This window comes from Anopheles coluzzii, chromosome 2 (assembly GCF_943734685.1).
Source record: "Anopheles coluzzii chromosome 2, AcolN3, whole genome shotgun sequence".
In the NCBI taxonomy this organism is placed as follows: Eukaryota; Metazoa; Arthropoda; class Insecta; order Diptera; family Culicidae; genus Anopheles; species Anopheles coluzzii.
In genome coordinates this window covers 33,790,708-33,813,959 of record NC_064670.1, presented here as the reverse complement: position 1 = coordinate 33,813,959, position 23,252 = coordinate 33,790,708, and the positions used below count along the sequence as shown (strand labels likewise).

At 42.3% G+C, this 23,252-nt stretch overlaps 2 protein-coding genes across 2 annotated transcripts; both read right to left on the bottom strand.

Annotated features, from left to right (window-relative positions):
- Nucleotides 1-13,760: 13,760 nt before the first annotated feature.
- Nucleotides 13,761-16,945, bottom strand: LOC120953298 (chorion peroxidase-like). The gene is made up of 7 exons (XM_040373101.2): nt 16,855-16,945; nt 16,026-16,113; nt 15,617-15,949; nt 14,509-15,547; nt 14,259-14,447; nt 13,990-14,179; nt 13,761-13,927 (listed from the first exon to the last, which is right to left on the bottom strand). Exons 1-7 carry the CDS (start codon nt 16,943-16,945, stop codon nt 13,761-13,763), a joined length of 2,097 nt encoding a protein of 698 aa, XP_040229035.2.
- Nucleotides 16,946-17,460: 515 nt separating this feature from the next.
- Nucleotides 17,461-19,218, bottom strand: LOC120953100 (uncharacterized). Its single transcript, XM_040372781.2, has 4 exons — nt 18,232-19,218; nt 17,978-18,166; nt 17,714-17,903; nt 17,461-17,627 (listed from the first exon to the last, which is right to left on the bottom strand). The coding sequence occupies exons 1-4, from the start codon at nt 19,213-19,215 to the stop codon at nt 17,461-17,463; spliced, it is 1,530 nt and encodes a 509-aa protein (XP_040228715.2). The 5' UTR covers nt 19,216-19,218.
- Between the last annotated feature and the right edge of the window lie 4,034 nt (nt 19,219-23,252).

The window sequence follows — 23,252 nt, the reverse complement described above, 5'->3', positions numbered from 1 at the left end:
GTGACAGGGGCGAGTGGAACAGGAGAGCCTTTGAATAAGGAAGTGGCCTCGGTCTTGTAATTTGTTTTCCGTCGCCGAGGATATTGCCAAGTGTCATCGTGCACTTGTTGAAGTGATTGATATTCACAACATGCCACCCCGGGGCGGAGATGATTGGTGCTACAAGGAGGCGAAAAGTGGCACAAACAATAACACAAAAACAGCAAAATTACATGCACAAAACATGCAGATGCCGCCGAGCTTTGGAGGGGATCTGAAAAAGACATTTGTTTCATAAATCAATTAGATTGTGAATAAATACAAACCAATCTTTTGGCCTGAGAAAGAAACGTAGGTATCAGCTTTATTTAATAAAAGTACTACGTCATGTAACAAAATACATCTAAAAATTTTTCGCTTTCAAAAATCACTTAAGCATCATAATGATTATCATAACTATAAAAACTTTAAAACGTTAAATATGTATCGTTATGGTAATTCTCTCAAGACTTTTCAAATAAAATGTGATTAAGTAATTAAAAATATCCACAATAAAAGTATCGTTCAAGTAAACATATTTTGTACAAGCCACGGCCACATTCTTAAACAAACGCACAACACCTACTCCTCAACCAGATCAATTTACCCGCCCGTCAAAAGGGAAACAACCCCGAAATGAGGTGTCAGCATCAAACGTTCCGTTTGGCGAATAAACAATGTGTCACTGTGTGACATCGAACCCCGTTACCCCGGTCCTTTCATCTCTCGATGACTCTTGAAAGTTATCCACCGTGACCACAAGGCTCACGTCTACTTGGCAGCACAAACCCCTAAGCCCTAACCGCAGAACCTACAGTGCGAAAACAAAACCCACCCGAGACGGCAGTGTGAGGTTTCCAACCCGAGGGTCTGTGTGACTGTGTATGTGTGCTTTTTTCATACGCACAGACTAGGAGTGCGTCTCACAAGTGCTTGATTCGATTCGATTCAATTGCCGGCAAAACGCCTCCAGTTTGCTTTCTCGCCAACGTTCACACACACACACACCAACCAGATTCATGTCCACGTGTTGCGCGTGAAAGCTGCTGGGCGCCTCCATCGGACCACGTGTACCATGTTTATCGTTTCGTCGTGCAAATCGGTCTGGTACGCACACGTACGGTATGCCACTTGGCAAAGGGTTCGGTTTCCCCTCTTGGTACACTCACAGTGCTACAGTGCTGTTGCTTCACGACTCTTGGGACTTCGGTTTCGCTGGTCGGAAAAGAGGATTTCTTTTGATCGCATTGCGTTACTCGAAACAAACCACCCGGTTGCCCTGTGAAGGTCGAAGAAGATGGGATTGTTTTTCTTCTTGGTTAGCTTGCATTTTGTACCTTATTTTTAAGAGGCTGTTTTCAACCGATAAAACCACAACCACGGACAACCACGGAGCAAGTATTCAATGCTATCGGACTGGCATAAGCGGGTCGAATAGATTTGGTAGGTTCTGATTGAAGCCAAGAAGCCAACTGGAACGATAACAAATGATTTAGAGTGATGTTTGATATAAAAGTAAAGTAAGTTTATTAAATGATAAATTAAAGCATATATATATATTATAAACGAGTCACAACATATTACTACAACTTAGCACCCAATTAGTGAACAGCAAAACACTTTTAAATGCTATGTATTATATTACCATGCAAGAAATAAAAATAAACACCACATTCTTACCCTCATACCATCTCAAAGCTGTAAAGCTTCATGTTTTATGTATGTCTAAATGGTGAGAACATCGACATTTATCGTCGCAGCGCAAATTAACATACGCCGAGCGTGCGTGCGTCAAGGATATCTCAAACAAACACACGTGCCGTGTGCATCCTGATCGGTAAGGCTCACCACGAATAGCCGCGACGATATCCCATTTCCACAATTAGCACACCTTAATCGCTCTCTGGATGGCGATACAACTTTGGCATGTAATTTCGTACGAATACGTTGAGCCCGTGCCAAACGGTCATAACGTAGCTCCACGCTCCGGATCATTCCACCCTTCGAAAGGTTCTACTTTATATGGCTTCTGAACCACTCGTTCACCACTTCTAACGCAAGCACAAAAGAGGAAAGAAAACACCACACCGTTTGGCTTTTGGCGCTTCTTTCCTTGCCTTGATACGACTTGAAAAGACGATAACGATTCTTACAGTGTGGTTGGTGAGTTTTTTATGTAAATCAGCCGAATAAAATAGGCCTAAATCGGCTTTCAGAGACCATTCAATAAAAACGGCAAAATGATGTAAATATTGTGCACTGCTCTATCGGTTTACGTTTTCTATATATGTGAAAGAGCAACACGCCGGTCTCGTAGTATAGTCGTCAACTCGTACGAATTAACAACATGCCCGTCATGGGTTCAATCCCCAAATAGACCGCGCCGCCATACGTAGGACTGACTATCCTGCTATGGGGGGGAATCAATTAATCACTGAAAGCTAAACCCACAAGTGGGTACAGGCAGACCTTGACCGACATCGGTTGTTGAGCCAAAGAAGAAGAAGAAGAAGAAAGAGCAACAAAATAAATGAGTAAACTAACATGCAATTAGTTGATGCTTTGATAAAAAAATTGTTCGATAGCAGTTAAATCCTATCAATGATTTTACTCCTCGGAGCAAGTTTGGACAATATTATTACAAACCTATTTTCAGTTGAACAATAAATACAAATCAAACTATCAAATTATCACCATTTCAGTTTTTTATACTTATTTTCTGATAGGAGAACTGTCAAACATTTACTGTATGTATACATGTTAAATTGTTTATTACTTTCGCTCTTAATCTGCTGGGGAAGTGACCAAGACCGCATTAACGATTGCATTAAAGCAATGGACAAATATTTCACTAACTAAACGTTAATTGCATTTTCAATAATAGTATCCCACAAATCATATTCACTTATCTGGGGTCAAAGGTCAGCAACAACAACAGTATGGAAGCTGAGTTGCGCGCAAGGATGCTGGCAGCCAACCGGTCATTCTACAGCCTGAAAAAGCAGTTCACCTCAAAGAACCTGTCGCGACGGACGAAGCTGGGACTATATAGTACCTATATAGTACCAGTACTCACATACGCCTCTGAGACATGGACACTGTCCAAATCTGACGAAGCCCTCTTAGCCGCGTTCGAGAGGAAGATGCTCAGAAGGATACTTGGCCCCGTATGTGTGGAAGGACAATGGAGGAGCCGCTATAATGACGAGCTATACGAGATGTACGGCGACCTCACTGTCGTACAGCGTATTAAGCTCGCCAGGCTCCGGTGGGCTGGCCATGTTGTACGCATGGAAACGGACGACCCAGCCCGTATAGCCTTTTTAGGCCGTCCACAAGGACAGAGGAGGCGTGGTAGGCCCAAATTGAGGTGGCAAGATGGCGTGGAGGCGCCCGCCATTAAGGCCGGGATAACGGACTGGCAGACGAAGGCGCGAGACCGTGAGCGGTTTCGGACACTCCTAAGGCAGGCCAAGACCGCAAAGCGGCTGTAGCGCCGGATAAGTAAATAAGTAAGTATCCCACAAATCAGCAGATAAAATTTGACACCTCTATCAGCCGATTTCTATCTGTGATGGCCAAAAAAGAGAAGCAACTTCGTTATAAAGCGTGCACAATCAAAGAACAGCACCCCGTAGCGCCTTAAAAAGACTCCGTGCAGCGGTTTGTGAACGTCGTATAAGCCTAGCACCGTGATTACACTGCTCTGATTACACAGAGCATCGAAAGAAATCCCGGTTCCGAATGAACGAAAATTTAGACCGTGTGACAAGTGGCTATTTTGCTGCGTTTGCTTGGCCGGGAGGTCTATGCAACCCACCAAATAGTGCATGAACATGAACAAACATATTTGGAACCAGAAATCTTGTTCACTGGTTCCGCAACGGCAAACAATAACGTCAAAACTCAATGCGATCATTTCAGGCTAACTTTGGCGGTTTTGCAATATGACACCCTAGTCCGTGAACCGGTTCAACATCCCCCAGCTGCGTAGCATCGTATTTTTCTAAACCAACGTGGTGCAAAAGCTCTACTCCCTCGAAATTTATCACGAAAACTAAAGAGAAACTGTTAACAATCGAAGGATAGATCTTCAAAACATACCTACGCGCATTTTGTCGTCTGCTTTGGCAATAAATTTGGATAACTTACGACAGCCAGCTCGCAAGTATTGATTTATATTTACAAGTAAGCTTAAATAATTACCTTTCAAAGGACCTTTCATGGAAAGAATCTATCTCACTTTGTTTTTTTTTACAGGGAACCGAAAAATCTATTTTTAATGCAAACGTAATCACACGCAGCTTCGAAGTCAATGAAGAAACGGTACGTGTTATTACTTCTTCGCCAAGATCTGCCGCATGATAGATATCGGAATCCTCTTTGATAGCTTCCAATTGTCTTTGCGATGAGAGGGACAAATCGATCCTGAAAGAAGATGAAGGGATAATATTTTACAGGTGTTTTTTTTTTAATATTGTTGTTTTGATATAGTGCCAGAAATTAAAAAAAAAACATCTTAAAATAGAACTCATACATGTCTTTCATACCGATAATATAAAGTTTAATTTCTATTAACAAAATAATTTGTACAACAACACATTGGTACAAGAATGGGTTTCAGGAAAAAACAAATTTGTTATTCACTTCAGATTTGTAACAATGCTTCTGAAAAGTTTTCCGCTGCCCGCCATCGATCCTTACTGACGCTTAGATCGGAAAAAGCGTTCAAGCAGCATTTAAAACACGTCCCAGCTTTATCTCCTCAGCTAGACATGCCTGCCCGCACATTCTTTACCCAACTACCGCTCTGTCCCCGCCAATGGGTGCATTTTATGATGTGCGAACTTTCACAATCGCTTTGCCCTCAACCGACCAGTTTAATGGTGGTATTGGTGTTGGCAAAAACTTTACCATTCCACCAAACCGTGCACCCGAAGCACCCGCACGAGCGGGCTAGCTTTTGGAGGCAAAAATGCATGCTCGTAAAATCACGCCAGTCTCGACACACCGGTATGTCGACGGCCTTTTAATGGCACCACGGTGGTGATCATCCTGCAGCAGCTCTGCCGGCCCAACGAGCCGGGAAGGTGTGTGCGAAGAAGGGAACAGTCGCCACTCTGGGTGGTCGTTTATGGCTGTGTTTAATGGAGCACTTTTACCCGTGCGACCGTGCGCATGATGATGGTGATTGGATTGAGCGTGTGTGAACATTTTTGGAACTTGGGCACTTACTTTACAGGCTGATGATTTTTCGATCAATTTGAATCACTTTGTTTGATAACGTGAAAATTCACTGTGGCAAACGTTGCTTCCCATTAAGCTGATAAGGATGGTGCGTATGACTGACACGCGTGCTAGTTCACTGTAACATTCAAGCATCTTTCTCATTTCATGCCGGTGATTTCCTGACTCCGATTCCATTTTCGCTAAAACTAAAACAATTGTAAACTTCCAATTGCAGATACCACTTTCAAGCTCCTTCAACATCATCCCAGATTGCACCAGAAGCAAACCACCAAACAACGTTCCGTGTTTTTGGGTCGTGAAACGACAGCATCATGTGTTTCATAGTAAAAAAACACTCTCCTTCCAAAATGTGTCCAAGTTGCTTCTTCACTTCTCTTTCAGCTGCAAAACAACAACATAACCTTCTTCCACAAAGTCAGCAAAACTTTCACACTAAGCAAAGGGTCGCAACACAGACGCCAAAGAACCACACAAGGTAAAATAAATTTTATTCCAGATGCAGTTTATTGAGTGTTTTATGGGTGCAAAACTTTCCTAGCCCTTTTAGGCCCGGACCAGATTAAACAAGCTTTCTTGTAGAATAGAGAGAGAGCGAGAGAAAGAGAGAGAGAGAGAGAGAGAGAGAGAGAGGGACAGAGAGTACAAGATACCTTGTACACGCTCACTACAGCTTCTGCAGTACAGCCGCAACAGTTTTCTTCTGCCGTTGCGGCAATAACGATGATCTCCTCGCACTGTGGATTCAGCGGGCAACATCGGGCCTCCTAATCCAGCCACTAGCCAGAAGCATAGCTTTGCTCTTCCACTGTCTGCAGGCTAGCCTACACACCATTCGCCTTTCCCGGAGGCTTACTGGCAGCTTTGGGGCTAGCTTGTTCGCCGCACGTGCTGCACCGAACTAATGTTCACAGTCCTTTCCGAGGTGGAAAACTTCATCATGTACGCAAAAGCTTCGGATCTGCTTTTTTCCTACCTTTTTGCTTGTTTTCCTACTCTAAAGACACAGTGCCTACCTCTGGGAGCTTGCTCAAACGCTGTGTGCTCCAACTACAAAAGAAGAAATACTACTCCGCTCGGAGAATAAAGGGAATTGCACAGTTTCTGCGTGGCACCATTTGTGCGCGTGTGAAACGATGTTCTCCGCGAACGATATTACTGCCGTGTTTGCAGGAGCCGCGTGGCACTGCTAATGGTGCAAGGTCGAACCGCGGTGCCTGATTAGCATTCGTTAGTGCATCACGTTACTGGGTTTTTGGTTTTTGCAGTTGCAACGAAATCAACAGCTACATCCTTACCGGCTTTACGCCACCAGCTGCTGTGGCGTTCGAGACAGTTCGTAGTGGCGTTGCGGCAATGCTAGGAAACCCAGTGACGGCATGCTTGCGGTGTGTACATCAAACGTAAAATCAGCAAATTATAATTCATCCGATTTTCCGCTTGCTACTTACGAACAGTTGCTTGAGTTTCTTGAGAGCTGAGCAGATAGGATAAACCATTTATCGTAAATAACATTAAGAGATGACATAAATTAACATTGTACTGGAACAGGAAACAGGTATCTTTAATATTTTAGGACAGTTTGAAACATTTTTTATTATGCAAATATGTTTCAAGAGAAAATAAAACAATTCATCATCAACTGTTATAGAACAAACATTTAATAAAAGGCAAATGAAATAAAAAGTAAAAATAAACGCTTTTAATGATTTTCAAGGTAGTATTGGTGTTGGCCGACGATACTGGATTCAACCCATCCTTCAACGATGTAGACCTAACGCTGCAAAATCCATTCGCCTCGTTTAAGCAAGTGTTCGTTTCCGCTTGGGCCTACAAGTCGTAAAAAGAAATGAGATTCATGTGAAATCTTGAAAATGCCAAGAATCATCTCTATCGGGAGCAGTAAAACGATTCTAGTCATGATGGGAATATGTTTTAAATCCAGAATTTTGATGTAAATTGAAAAAATACAATGCTGGTAGAATTTATGCTTTATTTTTACATTAAGTGATTGAAACATCGAGTTCATTCAAAAACAAAATTATTTTATTTTGGTGTTTTGCTTGCCGAAAGCTCAATTCTAAAAGCATTTGTTCAACAGCATTTATTTATTTATTTATTATTCCCAGCAACATAGGAAATTAGTTATTTAATTTGCTTCACACAAACCAAACTTATTTCGTTTATTATTTTTCAAAATGCATTTCGAAAAAAAATTAATTTATCATTTCATGGAATCTCTACCATCCAAAAAACATATTGAAATATGAGTGAATTGCGTTAAAAAGCTGTAGAGAGAGAATCTATTGAAAACTCACCATTTTTTTCCTGTATCGTATTTTCAATCATAAGAGTTGGCAAATATTTGAATTTCAAATACCAGCAACAAAACAACATAGGAACTTCAAGTGGATGCTTGAAATCATTTTGAATGAATCTGTTTAAAGCGTAGCATGGAATTGTCACAATTGCATAACTGAATTAGTAATACTCCATATGCCGAAACATATAAAGCATTTCAAGTCAGACAAAATAAAGTTTCAAATTGAACTACAAATTATTAATTTCATTCAAAACATTAAAACTGCACCCTACGCTCTACCAACCATGTCAACATTCCAGTCAAACATAGCATGTTGTACACGGGTAACATCATGTTCCAACCAGTGGCACAGCTGGAATGTACATTGATTTTTTTAAAGCCCCTTTTCCTCCGTCCAAAATCATTTCATGAAGAAAAAAACGTCCACATTACCATTTCCTTCCCTTACCTACACCAACACGAGCAGCGGCTGTGGTAGCCGCTTGACGCTGCACCCGCGAGCGCATTAGCATTCGTTGCCGCTTCGCAACCACGGCCATGTTTTATGTGCGTACAATCTGATGTTGCCCCATAAAACCGTGTCACACGGTTTCAACTCGGGCATAATTAAACTTCCCAGCTCAATCCACACCCATCCCCACAGCTCAACTCCCGAAAGGTGTCGTCCGGAAAAGGGCAAAAATCCTCAACAGCCGGAGAGCCGGACAAAACAAAGAATGGGAAATCCCTTTCCACCCCAACCCGGAAGATAACTAACCCTATATCCTTTCGAAAACAGCAAACAACCACCGCCTTGAAGCAATCGAGCTGTTTGTCCAGCTGGTAGCACATACAGAGCATTCCTTTTTCATTCCACCACAGCAAAGCCGCCCAGCAGGAACAGCTGACTGGTTGACGAAAAAGTGCTTCAAAAACACACAAAAACGAAAACCATGCATTTTGCATTATTCCAATCCAAGCTCCACTCGCCCAGCTCGCCAAAAACATCCCACTCCCTCTCCAGTAGGCAAAAGCGTAAAAGCTGCCGTAAATAGCAGCCGGAAGAAATAAATCAAACACTACGCGTGTGGGCAAATCCTGCGTACGAACTCCGGGCCACCACCATACGAACAACCGCTGTGGCTGTGGCGCCACAGAAGATGGATTTTATATTGCAATTTCACCTCCCCCCCTTCCTCGGCAAGTAAGTGCTTTATGCACATACAGACATCCGCTCAGGGAAATAAAAACGAAATACTAACTGCCGTTGTTCCGCAAACCGGAACCAAGTGTAGGGGCATATGCGTGTGTGTGTGTGTGTGTATGTATGTACCTTGGTTGCTTCGAGCGACGAATTGTAAATAGGAATTTTACGATTTGCATCCGGTGAAATGTCGTGACGGCGAGGAAGGATGTTTTGTTACCACCGACACACCACGGGAAAACGGCAAAATCGAACTGAAACGGCACACCGTACCTGTGAGTACGCGCCGCCAAGATGATGCAGCAGTTTGTGTGTTTGTTTGTGTGTTTTTTTCTGGTGCGAAAGAAAAACCCTGTGCTCAGGACGGAGAAGTGCTGCTTAAGCAGGACGGCGCTGCAACATCCGTTACCGTCGATCGATGAAGAGAAGTGGCAAAGCCATCCTGCCATGGTTTTTTATTCCTTCATGCTTGCCTTTGCCTACACGAGTATAAAACATCAAAACGGTTCACCTGCAAAAATGGAAAGCGAAACGCTATTTTCTTGCTCTACCTTACATTGGGCATTGAAGCTTACTTGAGATTTTGCACGATTTCCCATTTCGATGAATTAGTTGATGTAGTTTTGGAATGTGCAATGCTGTAAGAATATTCAAGCAGTTCGCTTTACTGCTAATAAAAATACCTTTTATAATTTAGGAAATTTGGTGATGTTTTATAACTAATTTCCATCATTTATAATCACATTATCAAAAACCAAGCACTGTTGGAGTTTGTTATTACATGCTCAATTAAAAATGAACCACAATCGACAATCAAAACTTCCAGTTTGATTACTGACAGTATGAACATTACACAATTTTATACGTTTAATAGATTGTTTTGGATATTCCGCCGAAAGAAAAAAACACAAACTTGGAGTGCATTTGAACATTATACTTTCAAGCAATTGCAATGAAATTGAAAAGCTTTTGAATTTTCTAAAGGACACTAATCTCTACAAACAAGTGTAGAAAGTATATGGATAAACATATATGTATAAAAACATAATTTAAATGAAAATTAACCATAATTAACAAACATTTTCACCTTTAACCATTGTCATAAGAACTATTGTATTTTATTTTCTTCTTGAACTTTTATTTCATATTTATTTTTTATCTCATATATTATTGATAGTTTCTCAATTGTGAACTACGAGAGACGAATACTAAAAAGCCTCGTAAAAAAATAAAGCAACAACAACAACAATTTTACACGGGATACTTAAAACTTTCTCATGAATTCCTGTAATCATTGTTAAGCAAAATAGCTTCTGAATAGTAACTAAAAATTAGCACATGATCTATTTAATTACACCACAAATTTTGAAAAACATATTTTTCATGGTAAACATTATTTGAAAACAATTGATGGTTCATTTTTCAACACTGATGAAATATGCACTGCCTATAACTATGTATAAAGCTATTTATAACATAAGCTGAACATAACTTACACATCACGTAATGAAAGTTCGGATAGCACACGGCAATTAGAAAAAAAGACAATTTCTTGCCCAATTCCATTTTTGATAGCATACTATGCAAGAACCTAAAATTAGAATATCATTGAATAATGCACACCTTGCAAACCTCTCTTTTCGGTCGTTTCGCATAGTTCCGCCGCAACGAAAACCATGTCGCAGCCACGCGGGCAATTATTTCATTACCAATTGCACACCAAACTAAACGCAACCCAATCAGTTGGGACGACAATCTTCCCCGCGCAAACGATTGCGCGTGTCGCAACGGATGCACCGTCGCATCGGCAAATGGAGACAAATTGACATTTCAGTAAATCATGATTAAAATTATCGCTCAATTTGCTTCAATTACGCAAACGCTCGAGCACAATCGCACGCTCCCCCGACCGCTCGTTACCGTTTCACGGAATATTTCTCCAATACACACACACACACATACACCGGCACGAGATGCAGAGCAAAGCAAACAAAAAACTGCACTCACACATGCACCACATTGGATTGGAAAACTTTGCTTGCGGGCTCCATTTTCCTGCTCCCATTTCTCGAGAAATTTGGCATGTCTCCTGGCCTTTGGTGGAGCGATGGCAAAACGAGGGCAACGCGCGCGTGAAACCGTCGCACGATAACGGTCGCAATTCATACCGAGCTGCAGCATCAGCCTTTTTTCCGTGCTCATGCCCTGTGTTCGGAAGGCAATGGGAGTGTCATCGCCGACCAATCCTAACGCCAAATAAGCTCAACTGCAATCTACTTCCCCACAATATGCACACACACACGCACACAGGACTGCTGCAAACACTCACCGAAACACATCGAATGTCGATAATCTCAATCTCTTCTACAAGAACGTTCGCCAGAGCATTTCTAGTGGTAGCTGCAATAGCTGCCGCTAGACGGCCAGCCACTGGTACGTTCCACTTTTTAATGATCCACTGCAACGACTGCAAACGATGTTAAATCGAATGAATGGATACGGTGTGCCGTACAGGGTTTTTTTTAGTAGCAATTGCGATCGAATCTCCAGACATCCTTCGCTGCCGGCGAACGCGAGTGTGCTCGTTTCGGCTCGCCACATTTGTAATGATGATAAATTTGATCCTGATCCCGAAATCATTAATAACCGTAATCGTTCCATTTCTTTACACTTTCGAACAAACGTACAGAACGGTGGAATTTGCAACAGCTTTCTCTGTTGAGTCTAAATGTGCTGTTGCTTCTATTAGCCATTTGTAGCAGATGGTCAAGGGGAAGGGAACTGTGTGTAAGGCATGGGTAAGAAAATTGAACCGAACGTCCAATTCATTTCTTTCGTTTATCAATGCATTTAAGTTAGATATACTATAAGCCAACACACGCAATTTTAAAAAACTTTACATAAATTTGTCTAATAATGCTAATCAGCTACAATTATTGTTCGACAAAGTTTTTTTTTTTTAATCATCATCAAATTCTTCAAAAATCTATCATCATATTGCTCAAAACAACGAAACAAGTCACGTCTCTTTGCGCTGATTAAATGACTTCGTATATGTATATAAATCTCTACCGTGCTTTGCCCTTCTACACGTTCAAAGGGATGCAGCAATGAATCGTTCCATGAATGTTATGCATTCTACGTACATTCTTTGAACTCATCTGTAAATCATCCTGTGCCAATATCATTGCATTAATGCGCCAGATGCTGCAGCGTTTGGTTATGCCAGCTAAAGTTTTTAGGAAACGTTCCATTTCCTCTCTTTTTCCTGCCACGGCATAATGCACTCATTGGACGGGTAGAAAGCGCATACATCATAGCCTAATCCTAATTTATTGCCATCACGCTGAGAGATGGAATGTTAAACCATGACTCATTGCTCAAAGTACTTTTCAGTGAATACGAATGTGCTGCTATTTTTGCACACACCCCCAGTATGAGCGTGCTTGTGTAGTTTAGCAAAATCCAATCGACAAATTCGATTTTCCTCTTTGGTTAAATCACATCAAAACTCTATATCCAATGTAAACAAATTTCCTCGAAACCCGAAGGCTCAAAAGGCTTATATTCTCGCGTTGCATAAGCCCGTTTGTAACATTCAACGTTGGCTCAATTTTGCCTGAGTCCCAACGCAGCTCGAAAGCTCAGGAAATAGAACAACGGTGAAATATTTACACGATTATCGAAAACCACAATGCAAGTATGAGAAAATGGAAACATCAATCGGAACACATAACCGTGTGCAATTTCCTTCAATTTACAATTTACTAAATCAGATTGAAAATTGGATGGTTGTACGGTTAGGCAGCGTATATAATGTGACAAGCTTTAAAAAAGGTAACATAGTCGGAGTAATAGGGAAAGTTGTATCGCGGTGCAAACAATAGAGTTTAAAATTCACTGCATTAAAATTCAAATATTAAAATTCAATTCAAATTTATTTCTTGAAACACAGAAGTTTATAGAAACACAAAATTTATTCTTCTTCTTTTTCTTCTTCTTTGGGACAACAACCGTTGTCGGTCAAGACCTACCTGTACCACTAGTGGGCTCGGCTTTCAGTGACTTATTGATTTACCCATCGCAGGATAGACAATCCTACGTATGGGGGCAGGGTCCATTTAGGGTTTGAACCCATGGCAGGCATGTTGTTAAGCCGTACGAGTTGACGACTGTAGCACGAGGCCGGCCCCACAGAGGTTAACTAAACATTAAATGATTGGTCCGATTCATCGATCAATATACATTGAGAACAAAATATCAGTAACAACGAGTTAGTATCGAAATAAATTTACGATAGTCGGTAAAAAAATTACAACGAACACTGTAATAAATTATAAACAAAAGGCAATTCATTTTCAGGATAACTAGGCCCAAATAATAAAGATGATAACGCAAATACCAATTAGAAGATGATGGGCATCCTGAAACAGGAGCAATGAGGAGACACAGAACAGCAAGTCAAAGCACCAGAGTTTAAGAGAGCCAAAGCAAGATAGTGATTTGCATGGTTATGCACCCCGTTGAATTGATAGAGTGCATACAAATTCATCATATCTAAAAAGCACGAACCGGATGAAATTTAATTGGTATGCTGTATATAGTTTTGTTGGAATTGATGAATCCGAACCAAACCTATAATTTATTTATAAAACGTCCAAGTAATTGAATTATGTTCTATAATAGAACGAATAAGTCAACAAAAACTAGTAGTTCACCGTAAAATGTTTGGTCGTTCTTTATTTATAAACGTTTTCAAACCTTATAAAGCATATTCATTAATTACTAGAATGCAATTGTATTGTGATGTGTATACACATTCTTCTCGATCATAATAGTTATACGGAAAATCTGATTTTCCTTTCATACATCAGAAATACTCAGGACATGTATAACATCACCCGGAGTTTTAAACGGAAGAAATACTTTTTTATTTGTTCCTCTTCTAAAATTTCCTTAAAAATTTAAAACAAATGTCTATATCTATTCTTATACTTCACAGAACAAATAATTCACACTCTCCAGATACTGTCTCACATCCGAAGCAGCAACCTTCGGCCCGTCCACCATGAAGGGTTCCAATGGAACTTCAACCGCCTCAGTGAACAGTGCAAGCAGTGCAGTAAAGTCTAGAATCTCGATCAGATGCATAGCCCCTGTAAAAAGAATAAAAAAGCCAATGAATGCAATGAATCACAAGAAAGCAACTCAATCTTACCTTCGCCAAGATTCGGATTCCACTTGTAGAAGAACCGATCCGTGCACTTCAGACGCTTGAACTCCAAACAGGTTGATTGCGAGACGAGCTTCGGCATGTGGGCCCCAGGGTAGGCGCGCTGATCTAAGCCCGAAAACAGCACATCGATATCACCTGGATGCTCATAGTGATGGGCAAAGAAATTCACCAACTGCAAGCAAAAACAAAAAGATTTAATACCATAATGTCACATTTCCCTGTAGCATTCCGCACGGTTATTATTCACTTACATCAGGGCTGAACATATCTTTCAGATCATCGAACGTGCTATAACACTTGCTCTCTTCGCCGGCAATCTGTTCAATGAAATGTTTGTAAGTTACCAATGGACATAGCCCAGAGTCACGATTCCTCGCCAGATCAATGCATGGCAGACAGCTACCTCGTTCGCCATTAGTAGTGTAGAACTTGTGCATAATCTACAAGGAAGGAACATTTCAATATCTCTTCACATCCACACCAAACTCAGCAATCCCTTACCTCATCAACCAATCGATTCGTTTCGATCGGCGTCTCGAGTACTCCCTCCAGCGTTGCAGTACATTCGAATAACTCATGATCGTGGAAGTACTCATTGAGAGGGCGCCATTGAGTCCTACCCTGGTACTTGTACGCTACCGTCTCCGTAATCCACACGTGCGGGAACCGTCCCGGCCCGTTCTTGTACACCTGCGAGATGGCACTCTCCTCATACGGGTTGTACTCGCAATCAAAGCCAGCCAGATTGTACAACTCTTCACCAAACAGCAGCGGTAGCAGCTGCTCGTAGATCAACTTCTGATATACGCCGATCGTAAGTGCACGGCACCGTTCCTCAACCGAACCCTTCGACTGGGAACAGGAGCTAACCCGATCCACACAATAGTTATGCAGCTGACCGAACAGACCGATGATTGCCTTAAACTGTACCGCAATCGGGTGTAACTGTTCGACCGGTCCCGTAGCGCCACATTGGAACAGGGGGAGCTTCCCACTCGCATCATAGTGCGGTACCTCGCCGTACATGCTCGACAGGTCGAGATAGCTGCTTTCCATATTGCGCTCGGCCACATGCTTCAGCTCGCACCGATCGTTTGCTTTCTCCTGCGGGCTAAAGTTAAGACAGCGCACTCCGAGAGGCCCGTAGTACGGATCGTTAGGTGATACGCGGAGAGGATTCGATAGCGTCGACACGAAAGCGCTACGATCCTGCCCGTCCGCTCGGCAGCCGCGGAAACCTTGGGTCGGACAGTGTGCCCGTTTGTTAGCCCTTCCAATCATATCCGAAGAGATCGTTTCCATGAAAAACACCATAAACATGCTCAGGGAAGAGGATCTCTTAGAATTCCTGTTATTCAGAAAATCGGCCAGCTCAACCATTAGCTTTCGATTCTGCGGTAACGGAGCACCCGACTTACTGCGAGCCGGCTTCGATACCACGTCACTGTAGCACGGAGCGAACGGATGTTTCAGTGCACTTCCACGCTTTCCCCAGCTCGGATGCTCCAAGTTATTACAGCTTCCGTCGTAGCTTCGATAGCTGAAAAGAGTAGGCTTCAGTTACCAAGTTTGCGCATGCACTAAGTCATTCAAAACCCCAAATACTTACGGATGGTACGGATCACATGAAATCTGTTCATGGCCATTGCAGCACGAAAGCGTCCTGTTCGCGCAACACTTCCCGTCCAACAGGTTTCTCAGCTCACACTTGCTCAACTTTTTTGCCAGCGTCTTCAAAAACTTATCCGTCGTCAGCGTGCGGCGCACATCGAGATCCTCGCCCGATTTGATGGCCTTCGTTTGGAAAAGCTCAAAGTCGAATTCGCTTTCTCCAATGCGATAGTTACCGTTTTGTGCCCGCTCGTCATTGCTCAACAGCTCGGCGACTGCTTTGATGAACGCTTCCTTTTCGTACTCACTGAACAGTGCCACGTTTGGGCAACTGGATGGAGAGATTGGCACAGATTATGGCAAATTGTAGCTGTTCGAAGAGTATAATTTTCAAACAAATAACCTACCTTTGGTCACCGTAGCACTTTGGTTCGTAACCACATTGACTGTCATACCCAGCGTAGTATTCTGGAACGCTAGAGAAGTAGTATTTATCTGAAATTTGAAAGGGAATATAAATTTAGTCATTCTCCTTGATAAGGTAGATCAAAGGATGATCATTTGTACATCGCCATGATCATTCGATTTTTATGAATAATATGAATGATATGAATAATATGAATTGATTATTTAAAAAAACAAAAGTAACTTGACCACTATTATTTTAATAGTTTTTACTGAAAAAAAAATACAAGCAAAAGGTAAAATACACATTTATAGTAATCACAGTATATAAACAAATAAAGAAAGCTAAAGAATGTATATGCATCAATAAACAATTATAATCATTTTCTTTGTGAAATTCTGAAAGAACATTAGCACGGCAACTATTACCAACGAGTTTTATGTTGAATGCTAGCTTCTATGTTTATCTTTTGATCTTTATCTCATTCTGTTTCTTTCACTCATGTTTGTCAAATCAGTAACAGTCGTGTTGTTAGTTTTCAATCGCAGGCTAGGTCACGTAGACAGCCCACTGCACTTGACCATGCACGTCTGGCGCTCGAGCTTAAGGCCCGTGCGCTTTGTTTATAAACATCAGCAACGGATAACAAACACCACCGGTGGCAAACGCCCCATCGTCTGCCATCGCAAACACGCAACACAGCAGTTTCGCAACGAATGGTTTACGTCTAAATTTCATAATTTGCAAAGTGAATGCTTTTGTTTGCACAATTTATATTATTATTTTCACAACTTTGGTTAAAAATTATTAAAACATATACACCACCATACCGAACGGATTCGCTGAAGCAATCTGTACGCAGAGCATAAGGCAGCACTCTAGCACCACCACAACTACCGCCAAGCGGTTTGAAGATGTCATTTTTTGTTACTTCTTTGCTTTATTGCAGTTTTGTTTTCACCAAAACACCTCCACCAACACTGGACACACCTCGGCTGTGTCACCGCGCTCGGTCACACCACACTGAATGGCACCACACCGGAGCTAGAAGCTTTTATAAAATTCTACCCATCATGCGGTTTGGTGCGATTGGTCCACAATGTTTACTATGTAACCGTTTCACGTTGTGTCTTGCCGATGTAGCCCTTGCAAACAGTAGCCGGCTTTAGTGTACTTTGTTTTTATATACAACAAGATAAAACGAGCACCCGCCCATGATACGCTGAGCATGAAGAATGCTACAGAAATCTAAACCTTTCTTGCAGCAAACAAAGCACTTTAGAACCGTTCTTGTTCGACTGATAGCATTATTCTACTTAACATTCTTTCAATTGTCTCATTTTTTATTATATTAGAGTCATGTTGTAGTTGTTAATCCTTTGTCGTTTCACTTATCCAAGAAAAAATGATTTACTTATTAATAACTTTCAGTTGTATTACAGATCGGAGAAAAGATGGTCTAATGATTGCATGTAGTCTCGCACATCACACGACGCAACAGTCGGGCTGCTGACGAAAAACGGTTGCAATGGAACTTCCTCCATTTCGGTCACCAGAGCCAATAGCACTGTAAAGTCCATCGCTTCTATAAGTTGTCGCGCTCCTAAAAAGTTTGTAAAGTGATATCGTAAGACACGATAACAAAGAATCCCATCATTTGAGCCAACGTAAAACATGTTGTGTTACTACCTTTGCCTAGATTTGGATTCCACGTGTAGAAGAACCGATCCGTGCACTTTAGACGCTTCATCTCAAGGCACGTCAATTGAGCGACCATCTTTGGCAGGTTAGCACCCGGATGGAATCGTTGGTCCATGTTCGCAAACAGTACATCGATATCGTCCGGATGCTCATAGTGTCGGGAGAAGAATTCAATCACCTGCGCAAACAATGCGTCCATTATCCATTAAAAATCTGTAAGTTTGAATTTCACCCTCAATCCTGCACACTTACGTCTGGTGCAAAGATATCGCTCAGATCCTCGAACGTGCTGTAACATCGGCTCTCCTCTCCGAACAGTTGCTCCACGTGGTGTTTGTAGGTAACCAGCGGACACAGCCCGGCATCACGATTACGTGCCAGATCGATGCATGGTAGACTAGTGCCACGATATCCATCCACCGTAACGAACTTGTCCACGCTCTGTCAAACGGTGAACGATAAGTACATTCTTTTCGACGCAAACCAGCCATTTTTCCTTTACTTACCGCACTGGCGAGATTTCCAACGTTGATCGGCGTGTCCAGCGAACCGGCCAGCGCACCCAAACAATCGAACGATTCATAATTGTGGAAGAAATCGTTAAACGATCTCCACTCCGCCTCCCCACGAGCCGGTTTGTAAAGCATCGTTTCGCCTATCCACACGTGCTGGAAGCGACCCGGTCCATGCTTGTACACCTGCGAGACGGCACACTCCTCGTTCGGATTGTATTCGCAGCTAAAATCGCACTCACTGTAAAACTCTTCACCAAACAGTACCGGTAAAAGCTGCTCGTAGATGATCTTCTGATACACGGCGATCGTAAACGCACGGCACCGTTCCTCGACCGGTCCGCTACCCTTCAGCGGTGCCCGATCCACGCAGTAATTGTGCAACTTTGCAAACAAACCGGCAACGGCGAAAAACTGCACCGACATCGGTCTCCGGTTCGTTATGGTCTCGGGCGCTCCACACTGCTGCAGCAGCAGCTTACCGTCCTGATCGTACGTCGCTTGCTCGGTGTACAGATTGGAAAGATCGAAATAGCTGCTCTGCAAATTACGATCAGCCATATGCTTCAGCTCGCACCGATCGTTTGCCCTTTCCTGCGGGCTAAAGTTAAGACAGCGCACTCCGAGAGGCCCGTAGTACGGATCGTTGGGTGAAACGAGCAGTGGATTGGAGAGTGGCGTTACGAACGGACTCCGATCATAACCATCGGCCCGGCAACCGCGGAAACCATCCGTCCTCCGTTTGGTGCGCTTGGTCGACCGGCCAATCATGTCCAGGGTGAAGAACTCGCTCAAAAACACGGAGCACATGTTCAGCTCGGCAGTGGTGCTAATCTCCCGCTCTTTGAGCATCGCTGCCAGCTCGGCTATAAGCTTACGATTCTGGGGCAATGGAGCACCCGACTTACTGCGGGCCGGTTGCGACACCACATCATCGAAGCACGGCGCGATGGGATGTTTCAGAGCGGTGCCACGCATTCCCCAGCGCGGATGGTCCAGGTTATTGCAGCTTCCATCGTAGCTTCGATAGCTAAATTTAAGTTTCAAAAGGTTCGTTAAGCATTACTGGTCAAACAATGATACCCTCTATCAACACTTACGGATAGTGCGGATCACAGCAAGGTTCTTCCACAGCTTTGCAGCAGGAAAGCGTTACGTTCGAGTAGCACTTTCCATCGAGCAGGTTGCGCATCTGACAGCGGCTGCTCCGTTTGGACAATGTTTCCAGCACTTTTTGCGTGGTTAGCGTATCTCGCACCCCCAGCTGCTCCGAGGGTTGGATTGCTATGGTGTTGAAAAACCTCACATCGAAGTCCGTACCATCCATCAGAAAACGAGGATCATTCACTGTGGCTTCGTTGTTAAGCAGCTCCAATATTGCTTTCTTACGCGCCTTTCGCTCCAAACTGTCGAGCCCATCCAGTGAAGGACAGCTGGAATTAGAAGGCTTTCTTATTATTGATTATTGATTTCTCATACCTTCCTCTCAGTGCAATATTACCTATTCTCGCTGCAACATTTGCTTTGATAGCCGCATTGCATGTCGTACGATTCATATGTCATCGGTTGATCTTCCAGACGGTAAGAGGCTGATTTAATGAAATCATCAAGGTGAAATACACCGTTGTACAGCTGCATACAGTTTCTTCACCTTTCACAGTTTCTTACCACACTCAACTTCTACCACTCGTAGCAACTGCAGCACTGTACAGATCCACAGTGGGAAAGCAATCCATCGTTGCCTAAAAAAATAATGCACCATCCTCCCGTTTGTTGGGCTGCAATTAAACGCATACCTTAGGGATGGTTCCATTTATAAGAAACTGACACTAAAAAACTACATTTGTCTCTTACACATACGTGATGTTTGTATGTATATGTTACATATTTTAACCTGTGGTGGTTTGCGCTGCAACAGTATCAGCAAAGGTACTATTTTGACCGTGGAAGACAAAGAGGGAAAAACCAAAATTACACAACAACTGTACCACGTTATTGTTTGCATTCCAACGGTTTTTGGTACGCAAACAAACATTTGGTCTAACGTTCTTTGCTATCGACGCTACAGGCGCAAAACCCAACGCACTGTTTGCAAAGGAGAAAGGAAAACAACGAACGATTATTAATTTAATCTTATGTTACATTGCTACTCACGTGCAAAAGAACAAAGATTGTACTTGCGCTTGGCGTTGTGCAATAATTAAACTTAGTGGGGCATTTTTATTTTATTTGTAGTAACACTAGCACCACTGTTAAAGTAAATAAAAGTTTTCAGTTTCTGATATATTCATGTACGTAGAATGCAGTGCAGCTTATTTTCTATGAAGCATAGAACAAATTATTCACAGAAATAACGAAGTCTAATATATTTATGTTATATCTATTTTATCTGTTTGCTTAGTATATTATGCTTTTCTTACAGTTTTTTCCTACACTATCGTTCAAATAGTCGTAAAAGGTTAAGTTTATCAAATTAATACACATCATTTCAACCCTTTTTTACTTGTTTATTACTTGTAGTACTTGTGATTTAATTTATACATTTCTGGTTTGATGAGTTTAATGACACGTTGGTATTGCTTATGTTATGTCTAGATCCATGAACACGATTCACATCCCTTTATAGGGTATTGCAACATGTAGAGTATTTATCTATACAAAAGTCCGTTAGCATAACGCTCAAGATGCAAATGTGACATAATTCTGAAAGATAGTTATTACCGGGAAAAGTTCACGATGCCATCCCATCTGTCTATCAAAGGTTACAGGGTCTTCTGACGCGTGTTGTTTTCTTCTTTCTTTTTTTTTTGTTAAAAAGTTTCTTAAGATTTGCATAAGAATCTACCCGCCCACCCTCACTATTTAGTTTGGTGTTGTACGGATGAACGCAAAACTTTTTCCATAAATACAACCACTTGGTAATATTTATTGTTCACCGTCGCTTCGGCCCGCCCTTCCACTGCTACACTGCACATTGCTCGCATACTCTGTAAGAGGAAATATTTACAGAGTGCTTTTTTCCCGGAACATTTCGCAAGTTTTGTGCGGAAGTGTTCGAAAAATGTGTACCAGAGAAATGGCATGTCTTTCGGTATGCTGTCCGTGATGCAACAGAAGTTGTCCTGTGCATTTTGTTTAAATGTTCTGCGATGTTCATTGCATTTTTCGATGTGATTATCTGTTTGGTAGGAGATACGGAAGGGAGAGTTTGGTTTTTGGTTCATTTTTGTTATTGTAACGTACGGATGAAAGTGCATCTTTTGTTGAAAACACATATAAATGTGTATTATATATTAATATTACGTACTAAAGCACTTCCAATACAAGGACCTTTATGATTTAAATTACAGTAATTATCCGATATACGCTATCGTACGGGACCAAGCGCAATAGCGTATCTCGAGTTTTCGCGTATAGCGGATTCCTATGGAAAAATAGTTTACACTACCGGATCGAGGGTTGAAAACTATCGACACAGAGTTTTGCATTAAAGTTTTTTGTTATAAAACAGGTATCTTTTGCCCAAATTTAATGCAAAATGCCTTAATAACATTAAGGAAATTCAAAAAAACCATACAATATTTCAAAGAATTAAAATATTTGCAAAAAACACATGGAGCTGTCAAATTTAGAGGAATCGCGTACTGCGAATTCGCGTATATCGAGTATCGCGTACTGCGGATAATTGCTGTATAAGTAAACGTGTAGTTTGTGTATCAATTATCTAATTCCAGTCTGCTGATTTTTGCTGTTTGTTTTCACTGAGAGAATTATGTGCAATAAGCAACGCAATGCGCTTTTGATTGATGTAAGAAAAGCCTAAGTTTGTGTGATTTAAGAAAAATCCATTACTACTGCTGAAACTGTTTCATAGCACTTTAATGCGCCACTGAATAATAGGAGAGTGTGAACATTTCGCATTTCTTAAACAAACATCTAATCCAATGCACCAGCATATCTAATATCTTCGAATGAGTGCCTAATGCTCTACCAAACTACCGCACACTACGGTCATACATTTAAAGTCAAGCGCAAAACCCTTGCGGCAGACGACATCCTTTGCCATCAGGGAAGGGAAATCTTTCATCTGACAAACACTCAACACTCAATCTCAAACCGCTAACGACATTCATGACCGAACAATACTTCCTCCAGGCAACGACATCTTCCCCGGGGAGAGAGGACGCTGTAAATTAAATGTGTGCATTTCGATCACACACTGCATGTACACACCGCATTTCACCCGACCACACGCACCACACACACAACCAACCTCCCCTCGCTCTCTGTCTCCCACACACACACACTCTTCTACACACACACACACAACGCACACGCAATTTATTGTATCCCACCGGTATTCCCATCCTTCACCGGATCGGGGCGTGTTGCTCCAGCGTCGAAGGAATGTCATTGTTCGACGTAAGGGAATGGAATTTATCACCGACCGACACCTCACAGCACGCCACATAATTGCTGCCCTTGTGCGCTTTGCATATATCGCCCAGGCACACAACCCGTGCTGGCGTGCACTCTTCCCGGTTGCCCGATGCCCGCAAATCAAAGCCACCGATCGGGACCGATCAGTTGAATGACAACGGTGCTTCTTTCAACACCGAGGTCTGCCGAAATCAACAAACGCAAACGATAATTGCATTCCTGTCATTCCGTCCGCTCCAGCATCCGGATTCCGGGGACGGTATCGTTGGTACTAGTTCAAAATTATGCCGCTTCCGAAGCCTACGGGTGAATGTACCCGTAGCAATAGCAGTACAAGGGGTATCCCTTCTGCCACGTTCTGCACGTGATTGTCTGAATTTTGCATCTTGGGCTGAGCGATGGGAATCCCTGATCCTGCTCCATTCATTCCATAGCCCGTTCGGGGCCGATGTGTAAAGATTTTCAGTAATTACACAAGCCTCTATACAGCTCTATCGTCCCGGGTGCGCATTGTGCGGCTGGTGCGTTTGTGGCGCTCTCGAACCAGCAACGACCTCCACCCGGGCCCTCGTCCT

Coding starts and splice junctions, on each gene's coding strand:
- LOC120953298 (XM_040373101.2), bottom strand. CDS start 16,945: ATGACATCTTCAAACCGCTTGGCGGTAGTTGTGGTGGTGCTAGAGTGC. Junction 15,950..16,025: donor AAGTGCTACGGTGACCAAAG/GTAGGTTATTTG, acceptor CTCTCCATCCAG/TTGCCCAAACGTGGCACTGT. Junction 14,180..14,258: donor AAGATATGTTCAGCCCTGAT/GTAAGTGAATAA, acceptor TTTTGCTTGCAG/TTGGTGAATTTCTTTGCCCA.
- LOC120953100 (XM_040372781.2), bottom strand. CDS start 19,215: ATGCGTGGCACCGCTCTGAAACATCCCATCGCGCCGTGCTTCGATGAT. Junction 17,904..17,977: donor GCGATATCTTTGCACCAGAC/GTAAGTGTGCAG, acceptor TTGTTTGCGCAG/GTGATTGAATTCTTCTCCCG. Junction 17,628..17,713: donor GAATCCAAATCTAGGCAAAG/GTAGTAACACAA, acceptor CAAACTTTTTAG/GAGCGCGACAACTTATAGAA.